This window comes from Aotus nancymaae, unplaced genomic scaffold (assembly GCF_030222135.1).
Source record: "Aotus nancymaae isolate 86718 unplaced genomic scaffold, 86718_ANA_hifiasm-v0.15.2.pri h1tg000067l, whole genome shotgun sequence".
Taxonomy (NCBI): domain Eukaryota; kingdom Metazoa; phylum Chordata; class Mammalia; order Primates; family Aotidae; genus Aotus; species Aotus nancymaae.
Genome location: NW_026988482.1, coordinates 21,286,454 through 21,302,984, shown reverse-complemented (window position 1 = coordinate 21,302,984; position 16,531 = coordinate 21,286,454). Strand labels below are relative to the sequence as shown.

Here is a 16,531-nt window from a genome sequence, read left to right as displayed (position 1 = left end):
AGCTGGAAGTGAGCAGGTGGTTAGCAGCAGGGCAAGGTGACCACACCCTGATTGAGTGGCTATGGGCAGCCACATGGACTATGTGAAACGATGCCAGTGAAATGCCCAAAACTGTGAGTAAATGGCAGTTGCATGCCAATTTGGTGCGAGTCATTTGGGAGATGGGTATGCGGCAGGCTATGTTTGACCTGAATACCCAGGGGCCAGATGGTGAATATTTCACCTCCCACGAGAGGGATCTTGTGTTGGGTTCTGTGCTCCTGAGCCCCTTTGGCTCTCTAGCTGCTGTCCTCACCCCATACGTAGGGCACTGCATGCACGAAGTGACCACTGCCATGGCTGCTCTTGGGGAAGTGAAGGCCGTCGGTGGGATTGGCGGGTCCACACCATAAAAAAGGGAAACCTGCCCACCCACAGGGGACTCCCCCATGAAAGAAAAGGGGCCCCAAAGAGTGACATGCTCACAGACGTGGATAGATTTGTTTCTGGCTGGGGTTGACTGAGACAAAATTGATAAGCAGCCCAGTGAAATACTCTTAACTCTGTGGAGACAGTTGTATCTGGAGCAGCAATTCCAGAAAATGCCCAAAGGGGAGAAAAACATTGCTGCATGGCCTGTTCCTGCCCAGGCACTCCAGCTACTTGCTGCAGCCAGGTGGAAATGTAGAGCCTTTTCTGTTGAACTAGGGAACTGGCCAAGGTGCCCGGCTTGGGGGGACACCAGATGACCGGAAGCCACAGGTGGAATCGGCGATCCACTGGTCCCCCACCAATGTATAGTGAGTGCTGGTGATGGTAGGTACTGGTGTAGATTGTAGCCTCGTTTGTGGGAACCCAGTTAAGTTTTTGGGCAAAGCTGCATACATTGACCGCTATGGAGGCCAGCCAGTAAAAGTGAAACCTGTATCTCTGTACCTTGGCATCGGCCACTTGGCTCTTTGCTTATACACTGTGTATATCTCTCCTATACCTGAATACATTCTGGAGGTGGATATTTTACATGACTTGGCAGCTGTGCCATGTATCATGGATTTGATGAACCACTTGACGATGGAATTGGGAGATGGTTGTGCTTTAGCCAGGAGTAGGCTGACGTACCACTACGTGGTGGACTTGGCCAATGCATTCTTATCAATTGACATTGCTCTAGAGAGCCAGGACTAGTTTGCCTTGATGACAATGGATTTTCACAGTGTTGCTGCGGGGCTATGTGCATAGTCCCACCATATGTCGTGGTCTCATTGCCACAGATTTAACTGCCTAAAAATGTCCAAAGGGAGTCCACTTGTTTCATTATGTTGATGAAATTATGTTAACCTCTGATTCTCTTGCAGATTTAGAAGTGGTGGCACCTTTCTTTGAGGCAACAGACTTAACCAACAGCAGAATGGGTGCATTCATGCATAACGACCTCCCAGGCTGGGACGGCACAGACATCCACTTTGGCAAAGTGGGGCACCTACTTGGAGCAGCAGAGTACACTGAGTATAAGCCCATTATGTCTTGGGACCTATAGTCCTAATGCAAGAGAAGATCATGGGGCCTGAGGCACTCCTTGACCCTGAGCCATTGCCATTTAAGGAAGGGCATCCCTCCATTCCTGATGGGGCACGACATATAGATGGGTCTAGCTGAGGTGCTTCTCCTGCCTGGACCGCTGTTGCAGTCCAACCTAGTACCGATACCATATGGTTTGAAACTGGGTGCAGACAAAGTAGTCAATGGGATGAACTTAGAGCAGTATGGATGGTGATCACCAAGGAGGAGACACCTATGGTAATCTGTACCGATAGCTGGGTGGCCTATGGAGGCTTAACCTTGTGGTTATCTACTTGGAAAATACAGAATTGGCTAGTTGGCCACCACCCCATTTGTGGCCAAACCATGTGGCAAGACCGAAATGGGTCATCCGAAGGATGTAACTATTGATCATATGTCAGGCCATGTGCTTTTGGCCACCCCCAGCAACGATGAGGCAGATGCCTTGGCCAAGTTCTGATGGTTAGGGTCAGCATCTACATGAGATATGGCCCTGTAGCTAAACCAGAAACTGGGACATGCAGGGGGGTAAACTGATGCAACAGGTCAATAAACATTGGGGTCTGTCCCTGTGCACACAAGATATTTGGGAGGCTTGTCAGAAATGCCCAGCATGTGCTCAGGCATACCCTAAATAGAGGCAGCTGCCCAGTGTTACACAAGTGATGATAGGGCGAGTGCCCTTGACCAGGTGGCAAGTAGACTACATTGGGCCACTGCCGAAGTCGAGGTATACGCATGCACTAACAGCTATGGACACAGCCACAGGCCTGTTGTTCACCTTCCCTTGCAGGGTGGCCAACCAACAGCACACCATCCGGGCCCTGCAACACTTAGCTGCTCTAGATGATTGCCCTCTAGTCATTGAGCGTGATAGGGGGACACATTTTACTGGACAATAGGCACAACAATGGACATCAAGTGGGGATTCCACGTACCAAACAACTTGCAAGCTGCGGGAATGATTGAGTGACGTAACGGGATCTTGAAGAATGGGTTATGCTGGCATGTCACATCCCTGTCTTTGTGAGGCTGGAGTTCCAGGCTGGACCTGGTTCTCCAAACCTTGAATGAACGGTCATGGAAAAGGAGCCCAGCCCTGGTGGAGGTTTTGTTACACTGGGCCACCACCCCCATTCAGTTGCAGATACACACCAAGGATGACCTCCTCCAACCAGGTATGGGGACAAATGGTAACCTGTTGTTGCCTGCCTCCAGCATCCCTGAAGGCAAGGGAAAAGAAAAGCTGTCTGTGGCCATGGACGCTCCAAGCCCCTCACTGCTGGTGGTTGGCCATCATAGCTCCCTATGGGGAGAGCCTACAGTATGGCTTGCATGTCATTCTTTGGGTGTTGTTCAGTACATGGCCGCCACAGTTAACTGTAGGGGAATGGCCAGGGAAGAAACCTTCCTCCGGGGGACATAGGTACTGTCTGTGTGAGCTATTATGAGCTCCCCTGTGACTTTGGCATGTATTCAGGACCCAAAGGAGCCATGCGGAGCTGAGAAGGTGTGGTACCATGGCCCAAGGCAAAAGCCCTTGGTGGCTGCATTGTTGTCCAGGGATGAAAGGTTAGTCTGTATTTTGTCTGTGGGACGTACTTTTCCTCTGTTAGTACCTGTGCCTGCTCTGCCATTCCAACTGTAGGTTGACATTCTCCAGTTGCATTGTGGACTAGACCCACACCTATGCTGAGGTGACCAATGTTTCCAACTGCTGGATCTGCACTGCCTTTTCGGCAGCTGTGGATGGCTTGCCTTGGTACATGCGTTCAGCACCTGCAGAGAACTAGATGTGGCTGGAGACCTGGGGTCCCACGGCCAATGCCTGGAATGCAATGCGGCAAGCTTTGGACAAAGGATGCTGCAAGACCCACAGCATGCCCATCCCTGGCTCGTCTGTAGCATTTATGGTGGGTGGGGCTGGCTAGTGGGGGAACACGCAGTACCCCCAGCCCAGGTGCTGTGGTGCATAGAGCAACACTGGAGCAACACCACTGTGGGATGGGTACCCGTCATGGCTGGTGTAAACATAACACATGTCACCACATCAACGATATGGTGGAACAAGCGGCCCCACCAAGGTTGGGCCCCGATGGATTTTGTGCTCCCTGGGAGTTTATGGGTGTCAGGACACAGGGTCATCTTACCTACAAGCGAGCCGTACTGGAAGTTGTACCTGGGGTGACCTTGTATACCTGCCACTGTTCTCACACTGCCCAGACCTCCACATAACTGGGAGGCACTATGCTTTCGGTTTTTGCGAGTGTGACGAGTACCCTGGTGGTTCTAGCCCTTGACAATGACTATCCCTGGAGTGTGTGTCATAACTGCAGAAGCACAAGTTACTGCTCTTGCAGAGCACACTGCTTGGGCTCTGAAGTACACTCAAGTGGGCCTCCTCCTGTAAATGGATGATGTTGATCAGACTGCAAACGTGGTGTTGCAAACCAGATGTCCTTAGACATAGTAACTGCTGCCCAAGGAGGCACCCATGCCCTTTTAGGAATACAACGTGGTACTTTTATCCCTGACAATTGGCAGAACATAACAGCAGCCCTGCAAGGGGTCTCATGGGATACTAAGGTGGTCGAGAGCCTTAGTGATGACCCCCTGCAGAGACGGTGGGCATCCCTGGGCTCTGGCCTATGCTGGGCCCTAATAGTCATAAGTAGCATAGTTGGGATCCTAGTAGTGAGCTGTTGCTCTCTGTATTGTTGTTGTGGGTTATGGATTCAGGGCTCCACCCTATGGGCACATGTTCCTACCCAGAAGATGCCCTTGGCCTAGGGGTGCAGTGTAAGGAAGATGGCTGCACTTTAGTCAGGAGTAGGCTGAGGCGGCTTTTTGGTGCAGCATGACTCAGTGGGTTTGGAGTGCAGGCACACAACTCTGCACATTATGAATCACGCCACCTGAGGTGCATTAGGTGACCACTCACCTGAGCTCGTGCTCGCTTCAGAGCCACTCTTGTTGGTAAAAGGTATAATTACCCTGCTGACACTGTACCTATGGCTCACCCCCAGAGAGAGAATAAAACCACATTGAAACTGCCTATGATTCCTCGAGTGTTTTTTCCAGCTACCTGTCACCTACCCACCAACTCCCCTCAGACTTCAGTTTGGACTAGAACCTGATACCCACATACACTAAAGCTGTATGGGGTCCTCAATTTTCAAGCATATAAAAGTATTCTGTATCCAAAAAGCTTGTGGACCACTGACCTAGAGAAACTTTCCATGGTGTGCAAGATGTGTATACAAATGCCCACTAGAGACGTAATAAGAAACCAGAAAGAATGGAAATCTTAGTGCCTGTCATCAAGAGAGAGAAATGCAGGTGGTCTATTTCTGTTCTCCTCGCATTGCCCAGACACCTGCGTAACCAGGAGGCGTTACGCTCTTGGTTTTTGCAAGTGTCATAAAGGAGTCAATGGAGCAGTGCCTGTCATTATAGACACTGCAAAAAGAGCTAGTAGCAGGATTTTTACCACAAATACCCATAAGCAAAACGTGGTGGTGTTCACCATGCTTTTACATTATTATGTAAATAACTTAAAATTATGTGAATAATGTAAAAGCATGGTAAACAACACCACGTTTTACTTATGGGTACCTTTAGTAAAAAACAAAAACCATGACCCTGAAGGCGTGAGCAGGCCTACAAGGTGCTGAGCAGGCACTTTCTTGCAAATAGCACAAAATGTGTGGGTTCCTCTGGGAGTGTTATAGTGTGTAGCTAGTCAGGCAAGAGCAGGGCAGGAGAGGGCTTCCCACCCCACACACACACCAGGAGTGTCAGGTGACCATCAGGTGATGGTCAGGTGGTTGTTGGCTGTTTCGCTGAAGTAATAATTGGTCACACCTGGCAACAGGGAACGGCCTGCTCCTAATAGATGGAAAACACCTGAAACTGGTGAGCAGCAGCCTCCCGAGAAGATCTCAGCAGTTGAGCCAGTGGGCTCAAGCATGCACGTGGGACAGGCCACCCCAAGGGAAGAATCAGGGGAGAAATAACACAAGACCCTGGAAGCAGCTTACTTATAAAACCCCAAGTCAAAAGGTCACAGCACACTCTTGCCTTTCACGCTGTCCGCTTGGCCCTCTTCCAAGTATCCTTTCCTTCCTTTCATTCTTATTCTAAAGCTTTCAAATAAACTGCACTCCTGAGCTAAAACGTGCCTCGGTCTCTGCTTCTACCTTATGCCCCTCAGCTGAATTCTTTCTACTGAGGAGGCAAGAATTGAGGTTGTTGCAGACCTGCATGGATTTGCTGCCAGTAACAGGAGCAGAGGGCAAGGCCTTGGCTGGAGACAATAGGGGGCCACTCCCTCCCTATCCCCAGGCATCAGCGAGATCTGAGACAGACTGCTTCCCCGTTGGAGTATAATGCTGACCTTGCCAGCTGAAAATAAACAGCTTCTGATAGTCTTTACTAATAGATAAAAGAAAATTTGCCATCTGCACACCAGGTGCCCGAAGAGTTGATTAGCTGCCAAAACGAAACAGCACCTGATCCTGCAGCTGCAGCTGGAGCCCCCCCGATTAGGTTTACACTGGTCCACTGTCATTTTCCAAGACCTATCTGTCTTCTGCACAAACCAAATAGGTGAGCTGAAAGGAGAGAGGTAGACATCATCTTTCATCTTTCAAGTTCTTGCTGCAATTCCTCCAGACATGCAGTGTTATTTAGTACCTTGGCAGAGGTAGAGGCAGTTCCAAAGGCTTCCACTTGGCCCTCACTCTGTGGATCAGAGAATCAATGTGGGGATTCTGCCCAGATGCTGAGTATCTCTATTCAAATTACGCTTTCTGTTAGGAAGATTGTTTCTTTCTGTTTCTCCTATTGATGTGGGCATTGGGCTTATAGTTATCTCTGTGGGGGGAGTTCTAATTACAGATTCAATTTCTTTAATAGATGTGAGATTATTCAGATTTTCCATTATTTTTCCATGTTAATTTTCTTTATTTCTCTTTTTCTTTTCAAAAGATGGGGTCTCACTATGTTGTTCAGACTAGTCTCAAACTGCTGGGCTCAAGTGATCCTCTCACCTTGGCCTCCCAGAGTGTTGGGACTACAAGCATGAGCCACTGCACTCAGCTCAATTATGCATGCTGGAACCGGGGCAATAACTAAGGATAAGTTCAGGGATCCTCTGGACCCCCTGCGAAACACACCCGAGCTACAACTCTAGTGATCACCTGATCTCTATGAAGCCCTACTTTGGCTGGTAGACCACAGAGATGTTTTAGGTCTCTTAGAATTAGTGTCAATGTAGAGCCAGGCTCCATTCCAGGAATCTCCAAAAAGCCTAATTATTTCCTTTTCCTCCATGGCTTTCCCTGGTAAATGGCCTTAGGTTCCTTTGGGGAAGGCTGGGAGAAAGATTGTCAGAATAAAATGCTGGAAATGTAACAGGGTACTCCCACAAGGGGTTCTAGGTCTATCTGGAAATTGATTGGATTGACTCTCAGTTTTGGTGATTAAAGTTAGACTTCTGTTCACTAGAGATAGAACTCTTCTGCTTATACAGATCAGGTAAAAATTTAGTAGACTCTCCTTCTATTTCAGTTCCCAGAACACCATGATCAACCAGTCAATGTGAAAGATCTCTGGGAGTCAGACTATTCTGAGGACTGCTTTGGCTCCACCATCCACAGTGGCAACCATGCCCACCTGGTCTTTGGTAAGTGTTACCACGTGGCCCCTGCTTCCTCAGGATCCCACCATCCCCACTGCATTTAGAAACCCAATTTGATAGCATTTCTCACTATAGCTCCTGATCTGCAGAGGAGAACCATCACTTAGAGAGTTTTTTTGTTTTGTTTTGAGACAGAGTCTCACTCTGTTGCCTAGGCTGGAGGGCAGTGATGCAATCTCAGCTCACTGCAACCTTTGCCTCCCAGGTTCAAGCAATTCTCCTGCCTCAGCCTCCTGAGTAACTGGGATTACAGGCATACGCCACCATACCCAGCTAATTTTTGTATTTTTAGTAGAGACAGGGTTTCACCATGCTGGCCAGGCTGGTCTTGAACTCCTGACCTAGTTATCCGCCCACCTTGGTCTCCCAAAGTGCTAGGATTGCAGGCATGAACCACTGTGTTCTGCCTAGAGAGTTTTTTTTTTTAAAGGATACTAGAGCTCATTTACTCTTCCCAGTGTGGGAAGGGTGTGTCCTCTAGACCTGCGCTGGGTGGTTGAGTGAGTCTTAATCACTCAGTAGATCCACTAGCACTGCCACCTCCCTAAGCACTTAGATATTTCCTCTATACAACACCATGGAAGTTCCGGCATTCCTACTTCAATTAGTGTAGGCCACCTTTGGGTTGATTTTTATTCAACCAACAAGCAAAGCGTTACAGCCATTCCGGGCTCCTCAGGCTAAAGCACTGACTACTTCCAAACTGGAGGGGCTGCTCAAATGCAAACTGGGATTCCTGAGTGTGGCAGTCCCGCTGTGGTAGTTTAGGGAAGAGGAATGGCCTGGCTGGGGCTGCCACCCACCTTGCCATCACACTTCCTGACTGCCTGCTAAACGGAGTCCTGGGGTCATTTATCTTTCCTCTAGTTCTGACTGCCGATAACGATTTAGTCTTAAAAAGTGAATAAATACCTTTAAGGTTTTCAGATTTAGGGGAAAAAAAGAGAACAAAAGGAAAAACAAAAGAAAACAGAAAACCGGAATACCAGAATGCCTAGGTAAGTTTGAATTTCAGATAAATAATAAATACTGTAACTGTTGTATATGGGATGTACTTATACTAAATAATTATTAGTTACTTAACTGAAATTTAAATTTAACTGGGCATCTTGTATGTTTTTTCAGCTTCAAATTGTATTGTTTTTCCATTCAGTATATCAACTCTTTCTCATTTTAAAACTACTTCTGGGCCGGGCGCAGTGGTTCATGCCTGTCTGTAATCCCAGCACTTTGGCAGGCTGAGGCAGGTGGATCACCTGAGGTCAGGAGTTCAAGACCAGCCTGACCAATATGCTGAAACCCCGTCTCTACTAAAAAATACAAAAAAAAAAAAAAAATAGCTGGGCATGGTGGCAGGCACCTATAATTCCAGCTACTCTGGAGACTGAGGCAGAAGAATCACTTGAAACTGGGAGGTGGAGGTTGCAGTGAACCGAGATTATGCCATTGCACTCTAGCCTGGGCGACAGAGCGAGAGTCTATCTCAAAAACAAAAACAAAAAACAGCTAGTTCCATTTGTACCCACGAGTACACAGAATTGAGATGAACAGGAAACAGCTCATGAGATTTCAATCTTTCTCTCATTTGTCCCTAATTAGAATGACCTCAACCAAACAGGAATTGTTTTCTGTGTTGGAAAATAATTTACAGGCAAAATAGAAACACCATCAGTTTTTCTTGAATAGACTGGCCATATTCTGCTTTTCATGGTTTGTTAGTTTTCTAATGCAGTCGTTTGTGGAAAAGTGGGAAGGCATGTGCTATTTTTATCTGTAGGAAACTGTTCTTGGTCTGACATGGGAGGAAGGCCTTGATAGCTGTTAATGTTCTAAATGTACTACTTAAGTGTTCGGGCCACTATAGCTGCATCATTCAGCACACACTTGCACTTTTCATTAACCATTTCAGTCTCAGCCACCGTAACAGTTTGTAGATCTTTATTCTCTATACACTCCATGTTTTCCTTTGGAGAATCCTGGTAAGATTTTTTGAGTTCATCACTGTGTCTGTAAACATGGGAAGATGAGGCTATTTCCCCTGAGAGTCCTGTCAGAGTCTCCTCTTCCTGTCAGAGGAGAAGTGGATGGACAGTCCAGACCTACTTCTGCAAATGTGTAAAGAGAATTTCTGTCCCTTCTTCTTCTCTTTTTCTTGAAACTTTCTCATCCTTTTTTCACGTAGGCTGGAGCACTCTCTTCCTTGGTCTCTCCCTTGACTTGCCATGGTGATTTTATTTGCCATGGAAGGTCATTCCCGATGAGACTGTGCTCCCTGCGGGGGGCAGCCTCAGGAGCCCCCTCCTGCTTCCTGGTTGGTGATGGGGTTGAGAGGTTATGCCCATGGGCATCCTGTATTTTAGCTGCCAACTCTACTTGGGAGATATGACAGAGGCCTGGGCACTGCCTCTCCTCCAGCAAATGCTCACACTGTATTTCCAAGACAAGTCACACTAACATAACGGACTGCCTGGATGCCGAGAGGCTTTTTAAAAAATAGCCTTTTTGAGGTATAGTCAACTCACAATAAATCATGTTTAAAGTATACAACTTGTTACGTTTTTGACATATGTATATACCAATGAAACCATCACCACAATCAAAATAGCAGACATATTCACTATCCCCCCAAATTTCCGTGTTCCCCTTTGCAATCTATTCCTCTCCTCTCCCCTCCAACATCTCTGGCAACCACTGATTTGCTGTCGCTGTGGATTCATTTGCATTTTCTAGAATTTTATATAAATAGAATCATAAAATAAGTACTCTTCAAAAATATATGGCTTCTGGTGGGGCACGGTGGTTCATGCCTGTAATCCCAGCACTTTGGGAGGCTGAGGAGGACGGATCACCTGAGGTCAGGAGTTTGAGACCAGCCTAACAAACATAGCAAAACCCCGTCTCTACTAAAAATACAAAAATTAGCCAGATGTGCTGGCATGCCTGTAGTCACAGCTACTTGGGAGGCTGAAGCATGAGAATTGCTTGAACCCAGGAGGTAGAGATTGCAGTCAGCCAAGATCACACCATTGCATTCCAGCCTGGGCGACAGAGTAAGACTCTGTCTCCAAAAAAAAAAGAAAAAAAGAAAAAAATCTGGCCTCCTTCCTTCAGCATTTTGAGATTTTGTGCATGCTCCTGTGTGTCCACAGCTCGTTTCTTTTTGTGGATGAGCAGCATTCCACTAGATACACAGGCCACTATTTGTTTACCCATTCACCTGTTGAGAGTTGTTTTCTAGCTTGAGGCTATATAAATACAGGTGTCATGAACATTTGGGTCCAAATCTTTGTGTGGACATACATGCTCATTTCTGTTGGGTAAATACTTAGGAGCGGAATGGATCTCAGGTATAGGCTTTGCTTTTGGTGACACTGCCAATTTTTCCAAAGTGGTTATACCATTTTACATTCCCACCAGCTGTGTGAAAATTCCAATTGCTCCACATCCTTTTAGAAGCTAGAAAAACTGCCATTTAAATGTCACCATCAGCTTTTTTCTTTCTTTCTTTCTTTTTTATGATAGTGACCGGCATTTAGCTTTGGAATGGAGGGATCCTTTGTTGTGGAAAGGACCTTTGAGTGACTTCTTGCAGTTATAGCTATTGAGGTCAGACCCATGGCCCTATTATGACTCTGAAAGAGTCGACCCAGCCACAAGGCCTCAGTGAGTGACATAAGGTTCCAGAGGAGAGGCTTTCATCATGGGCTCAGCAAAACTGAAATCACTGGCATACATCATTTAGTTCCTGTTCCTCATTTCTCTCCAACTGACAGTTGCTTCATATTTCCTCTCTGCCTCCCTCTGCTGCGCTTCCCACCCTCACATCCCCAAACCTCTCTACTTTTCGGAACAATTCACCCCGACTCTAAATTCCACATTGTCTTCAGCATAAAACCAAACCCTTAGTTAGCGGAGTTCCTTCTCCCTGGAACAGTGGTTCTCAGAATGAGGGTCCCCATGTCAGCAGTACCTGTATCCCCTGGGAATTTGTTAGAAATGCATATTTTTGTGGTCCCACTCCAGACCTCCTGAACCAGAAACTCGGGGATGGGGCCCAGAACTCTGTGTCTCAGCACAGGGCTTGTGATGCATGCTGGCGTTTGAGACCCACTGCCATGGAGTATGGTTCGGAGCCGGTTATTGTTATATAAGCATGTCTGTTGGGGGTCTCATGTACTATCTTAATAGGCTTTTTGAATGTTTCGGTTAACACAAATGGAGGGTCTTTGGTTATGGGGTGGCATATGGAGAATTCTCATGTTTGGAAAAATCAGATTTTTCTCTACCTCATTTCACCAATATAGAGCAAATTTCCTTCCAGTACTGTTGAGTAAGAAATTAAGGACCCCTTTTAATTGGCCAGTGATTTGGGCTTTTAATGAGTTAGATGTCTCTATGTGTCCCTATGTGAGATGCCGTGCCCGTGGATATCATCATTTTTGGCTGGGAAGGAAGGTGGCTTCTGTGAAGGAGGGACAGGGTCCCACTGCTTTTCTCTAAGGTTCAATGCTATGAACATGAGAGGGGAGGAGCATGGGCTGGTGCCCTGGAGTACAGCAGCAGTGGGTGGCCTGGGTAGGTTTTCAGCAAGTGTCAGTGCCAAGCCTCCAGTTCCCTTCAGTGCAAGCAAGATGCTGGGCCAGCAGGAGGAGGCAGACAGCCCAGGCCCTATGTCTGCAGGACTCAGCTATGAGCAATGATTGTCCCATGGCGGCAAGGCACTGGTAGCTTTGAGGCCTCAAAGGGTCAGGAGCAAGATTATAAAGAGACCAGTGAGTGTGGAGCCGAATTCTGAACACCAGGAACAGGAAAATGTTTTTGAAAATGTTTCAAGGATGCATCATCCTTACAGATCTGGGGGTCGCTGGGGAAGTAGCTCATATGTTGAGGTGACCTTCTGCTGATGTGGCAGGTGGGAGCCTGTGTTCTACCAACTCAGCCATAGAAAGGAAGTGGGAAAACATTTTGTACTTATGGGCTGGTGACGCCTGAGGTATCTGTTATACTTAAAAGGTCAAAGCATTCATTTTGTTAGACATTTCTAAACATAATTTCTCATTTTCTTTTGTTAAATCTCCTAAGATTCTGTAGTCTTGATAAAGTACAAGAAAATACCAGAAACCTTGGGTTAGGGGAAAGCTGGAGGCCTAGGGGTGAGGCAAGTAACCAAGACAATTTAGAGAGCTTCCACAGGACAAGTCATCTTACCTCTTTTTCCCACAGATTCCATCTAGCTAGTTCTTCTCATCACCTGCGAGAAAATACACCTGAAAAATTACTCCCATATAAATGGTCTGCTTATAATTTGGAACGCAGTCAAACTGGTTTTAAAAGCAACTTATGAATTATTTTAAAACGCACTCAGTAGACATTTTAAAATACATTTATTTCATGTATTTTGTCCCCAGTGTTTGGAGTTCTGGACAAAGCATAGGCTCTGAGCAAATGCTCCCAGGGCTGGAGAATCAGTTCTGCTACTTCCTAGCTGTGTGATCTTAGACAAATTTCCAAGCCTCAGTGTTTCTTCTCAGAGAAATGAGACTAGTCCCATCCACACTATGGACAAGTGGTAGGAGGTGGAGGAGCTCACATTTGTAAAGAGCCTTGCACGGTACCTGAGACAAAATCAATGCTTAGCAAAGTTGGCTCACCGCTCCCTTTTCTTCCTGTATCCAATTTTGCATACAAATGTATAAAAAAATTACATGAAAGAATGCAAAAAGACGAAAACCCACGTTTATTCATCTTGCCTTTGGTGGATGCTGGTTTACACTTCGGTGGAAAGATCAGGTTCTTCTCTCCACGTGCCTTGTGCAGACTCCCCACGGGGTTGAAGTGGGGTGTCACGGCACAGACGGAAAAGGCGGCAGAGGTATTTCCTAGACGTCCCATCAAGAAACACATAGAGGAGAGGGTTGACACAGCAGTGGGTGGTGGCGATGATTTTAGTGACGTAAACACTTTTGTCCAGGTTGTAGTTGCTCTTGCAGTCACTCAGGGAGAAGTGTTCTTTGAAAGTGGACAGGAAAAGTGTAATATTGTAGGGCGCCCACATCAGAAGGAAGACTACCATTATGGCAAAAACAAGCTTGAAAAGGCCAGACCTCTGCTCCCTGAACCTTAGTGTTTTTCTCATTTGCACATAGGAAAATGTGAAAATAAACAGGGGGAGGACAAGAACCGAAATGTTCATCTTTAAAGTCAGAAGATGCTTCCAGAATGTCTCATCAGCTGGCAGGAAAGGAGGTCTGCTAAATGCACAGTGGTGTTTCTGGTCTTCCATCTGAGGTTTATAAAACACGAATTCGGGCCAAGTGGTCAGAATGGCTGTTACCCACGCCAGGACACTTGTAATGATGCCACAGGGCACCGTCCTGCTGGCCGAGAAGAAGCTTCTCTTGTGCAAAAACACCAGGTACCTTTGCACAGTCAGAAGGCAATTGAAAAATGTCTCACTGTACAGGCCCACGAAGTACAGTCCAAGGAGAATTTTACACATGGGATTGCCAACAGTGTGAGCCCAGAAGGGCAGTGCAAGCAGGAAACACAAGTTAGAAAGTGCCACATTTAGAAGATAGATATTTTCCGTGTGTTTGAGTCCTTTATATTTTACCAGAATAAGCACAACCAGGAGATTGTCCAGCATACCGAGCACGAACACGGTGGAGCAGAGCGACGGCACCAGCTGAGCCAAGAGCACCTGGGCGTCATACTTGTCGCACTGTTCTGCCTCATCGCTCTCCAGTTCATCCCCTATGAAGACATCATACTCATCCTCTGGGGCCAATGTGTAATTTTTCATCTTCAGACTACCCTGCGGAGAAATGGGAGGTGATTTTCCTCTCCAACAGCTATATGATCCTGGAAGAAGTGACAAACGGGACCTGGATTCATACAGCCCCACTTTCCCTTTCTGGAGCTACATTTTAGCCAGAGTGGTTCCCTATCTCAGAAGACTGAAATAAACATTTCTTTATCATGTGCCCACTTCCCCAGAGCAGCACCATCCTCAATCCAGTTGTTAAGCACATAAGTGCTTAGCAGTGTGCCAGGTGCCACAGGAAATAAAGCTGGCATGACACCATCTGTATAGAACTTACCTTCTTTGAGCAGAAGCAGGACTTGCCTACGTGAACACATATGTAAGAAAATATACAATTAAAGAGAACCAAGTACCATGGCTTAGTTTTAAGAAACGGGTGTAGGTCATAAATTCTGCAACATGTTTAAGAAGTTTGCTCACCCCCTGAAGCAGCTTCCTGTGACAGCTGAGATGTTTTTCTCTTGAAGGATGTAGACAAATGTTAGCAAAAGTGAAACCATGCTCAGCATCAACATGGCCATAAGGGGTTAAATACATAGATGACACAAAGATGACTTACCACTGGGCAGAGCTCCTGGGGGAAAGGGCGCAGCCTCCAAACCCAGCATCCGAGAGCTGTGGGAATGGCCCCAGACAGTGGATGGCTTCCTTTTGATCAGACTGCTCCTGACCCCGAGGGGCACGAGAAACCACTGTTGATTCCCCTGGTGGCTCTGCTCCCCCACTCACAGAGCTCAGGGACCAACTGAAATAAAGAACTCAAAAGCTCCCCCAGGCCTCCAGAGGATCTCTGAAGCCTCTGAGAGCAACCGGGAAGTTGTTTTCTCCTCCCCTCTGGCCCTCTACCCCGCCTTTGATTTCCCTGTGGCCCTTGGCAGCCATCCCCTGGCTGCCTGAGATAAGCAAACTGAGTCACTGCTGCTCCGAGCGATAGCAAGGAAGTGATGTCAAGGTGCTGAGACCTGCCAAGACCCTCCGGCTTGTGGCATGTGATACTCTGAGTAGGTAACGGCAGCAGAGAGGAATGGTGGTGGTGACCACGAGTCCAGACCTGAGCGTCCCGATCCTCCAATGTGGCCTCTCGCCAGTGTTCACAGAAACCCACCCGCTGATTTGATACGGGGACTAGGAACCTGCCGTGAGAGTCACAGTGTGTTTGGGTTTTTATTGTCATTTTTGAGGGGTGCTGTGTGCTTTGGCTAAAGACTGAGGTCCCAACAGAGAACGTCAGGAAAATGGAAGACACGGGGCGATGTCAGTTGGGAAAAGGGCAGGGGCAGAGGTGGGGCCTTGGCGGCAGTGAGCGTAGGGCTGTCCTGGCTGTCAACACTGAGGAAAGCAAAGGGGTGTGCAAGCAGCCGGAAGCGACTGGTGCTGGGACGCATGGGGAAGCTGACCCCGCTCTGCAAAGGAGAACGCAGGGGCGGAAAATCCCGTGGCGACGACACGGGTATGACATCAAGTCGGGCAGGAGAGAATGTGAGGGGGCAAGTTTAACCCCAAACTGAGGCTGGGGGCTAGGGTGAGTTTGAGGCCAGAGAGAAGGAAATTGAGAGAACAGCGCAGATTTGGAATGGTGGGAGGAGGTCGTGGGAGGGCAGGCTGAGGAGGCCGTGGGAGGGCAGGCTGAGGAGGCCGTGGGAGGGCAGGCTGTGGAGGCCGTGGGAGGGCAGGCTGTGGAGGCCGTGGGAGGGCAGGCTGAGGAGGCCGTGGGAGGGCAGGCTGTGGAGGCCGTGGGAGGGCAGGCGGTGGAAAGAGGATGGGATGGGGAGGGCGTGGTTTGGAAGAAGGATGAACCGAGAAGCGGAACTTGAAAATACTGAAAAAATCTCCATGAGCTTCTCTTGGGTCAACGACTCAGCAGCTGTGACTAACCTAATTTGGGAACCAGACCTACGTATTTGCTTAGAATTCATATCTTGGTTAAACGACATCCTTTTCATACCAAAGATGTGTCTGAGGTAGGGCTGAATACAAAATTTATACCTGTCAAAATAGAAACAGAAAATTAAGAAGCTAGCCTGGCACTACAGCCTGTTCCTATAGTGCCAGCTACTCAGAAGGCTGAGGTGGGAGGGTCATTTGGGCCCAGGAGTTTGAGGCCAGCCTGGGCAACACAGCGAGACCCCATATCTATAAACGATATAAAAATTAGCCAGATGCAGTGGCAAGCACCTGTAATCGAGACATTCGAGAGGCTGAGGTGGGATGATCACTTGAGCCCAGGAGTTTGAGGCTGCAGTGAGCTATCATCATGCCACTCTGCACTGCGGCCTGGGTGGTGGAGTGAGACACTATCTATCTCTGGAAGAAAAAGAAGGAGGAGGAGGAGAAGGAGGAGGAGGAGAAGGAGGAGGAGGAGGAGGAGAAGGAGAAGGAGAAGGAGGAGGAGGAGGAGGAGGGGTGGGTGGAGGAGGGAGGGAGCAGGCAGAGGAGGGAGGAGGAAGAGAAGAAAATGAAGAAACTAT

At 47.7% G+C, this 16,531-nt stretch overlaps 1 protein-coding gene and 1 long non-coding RNA gene across 5 annotated transcripts in view; one reads left to right on the top strand and one right to left on the bottom strand.

Annotated features, from left to right (window-relative positions):
* Positions 1 to 12,607: 12,607 nt before the first annotated feature.
* CCRL2 (C-C motif chemokine receptor like 2) lies at positions 12,608 to 15,386 on the bottom strand. 4 transcript variants are annotated; one of them, XM_012470786.3, is made up of 2 exons: positions 14,623 to 15,386; positions 12,608 to 14,049 (listed from the first exon to the last, which is right to left on the bottom strand). In XM_012470786.3, the coding sequence occupies exon 2, from the start codon at positions 14,040 to 14,042 to the stop codon at positions 13,008 to 13,010; it is 1,035 nt and encodes a 344-aa protein (XP_012326209.1). In that variant the 5' UTR covers positions 14,043 to 14,049; positions 14,623 to 15,386; the 3' UTR covers positions 12,608 to 13,007. The 4 variants fall into 4 exon arrangements, with proteins under 4 accessions (XP_012326209.1, XP_012326208.1, XP_012326206.1 ...); XM_012470785.3 differs by having other exon boundaries at positions 12,608 to 14,054; positions 14,623 to 15,382; XM_012470783.3 differs by lacking the exon at positions 14,623 to 15,386 and adding an exon at positions 14,484 to 14,612 and having other exon boundaries at positions 12,608 to 14,054.
* The window catches only part of LOC135270818 (uncharacterized), a 42,175-nt gene continuing 40,568 nt past the window's right edge, over positions 14,925 to 16,531 (top strand). The window contains exon 1 of the long non-coding RNA XR_010338971.1: positions 14,925 to 15,213. This is a non-coding gene — a long non-coding RNA (uncharacterized LOC135270818). The remainder of the gene's footprint in view (positions 15,214 to 16,531) is intronic.

Excerpts from the sequence above, each read along its gene's own strand:
- CCRL2 (XM_012470783.3), bottom strand. The coding sequence starts at position 14,600 with ATGTATTTAACCCCTTATGGCCATGTTGATGCTGAGCATGGTTTCACT. Across the intron at positions 14,055-14,483 it reads ACAGGAAGCTGCTTCAGGGG|GGTAGTCTGAAGATGAAAAA; the intron begins GTGAGCAAACTT and ends ATTTCTCCGCAG.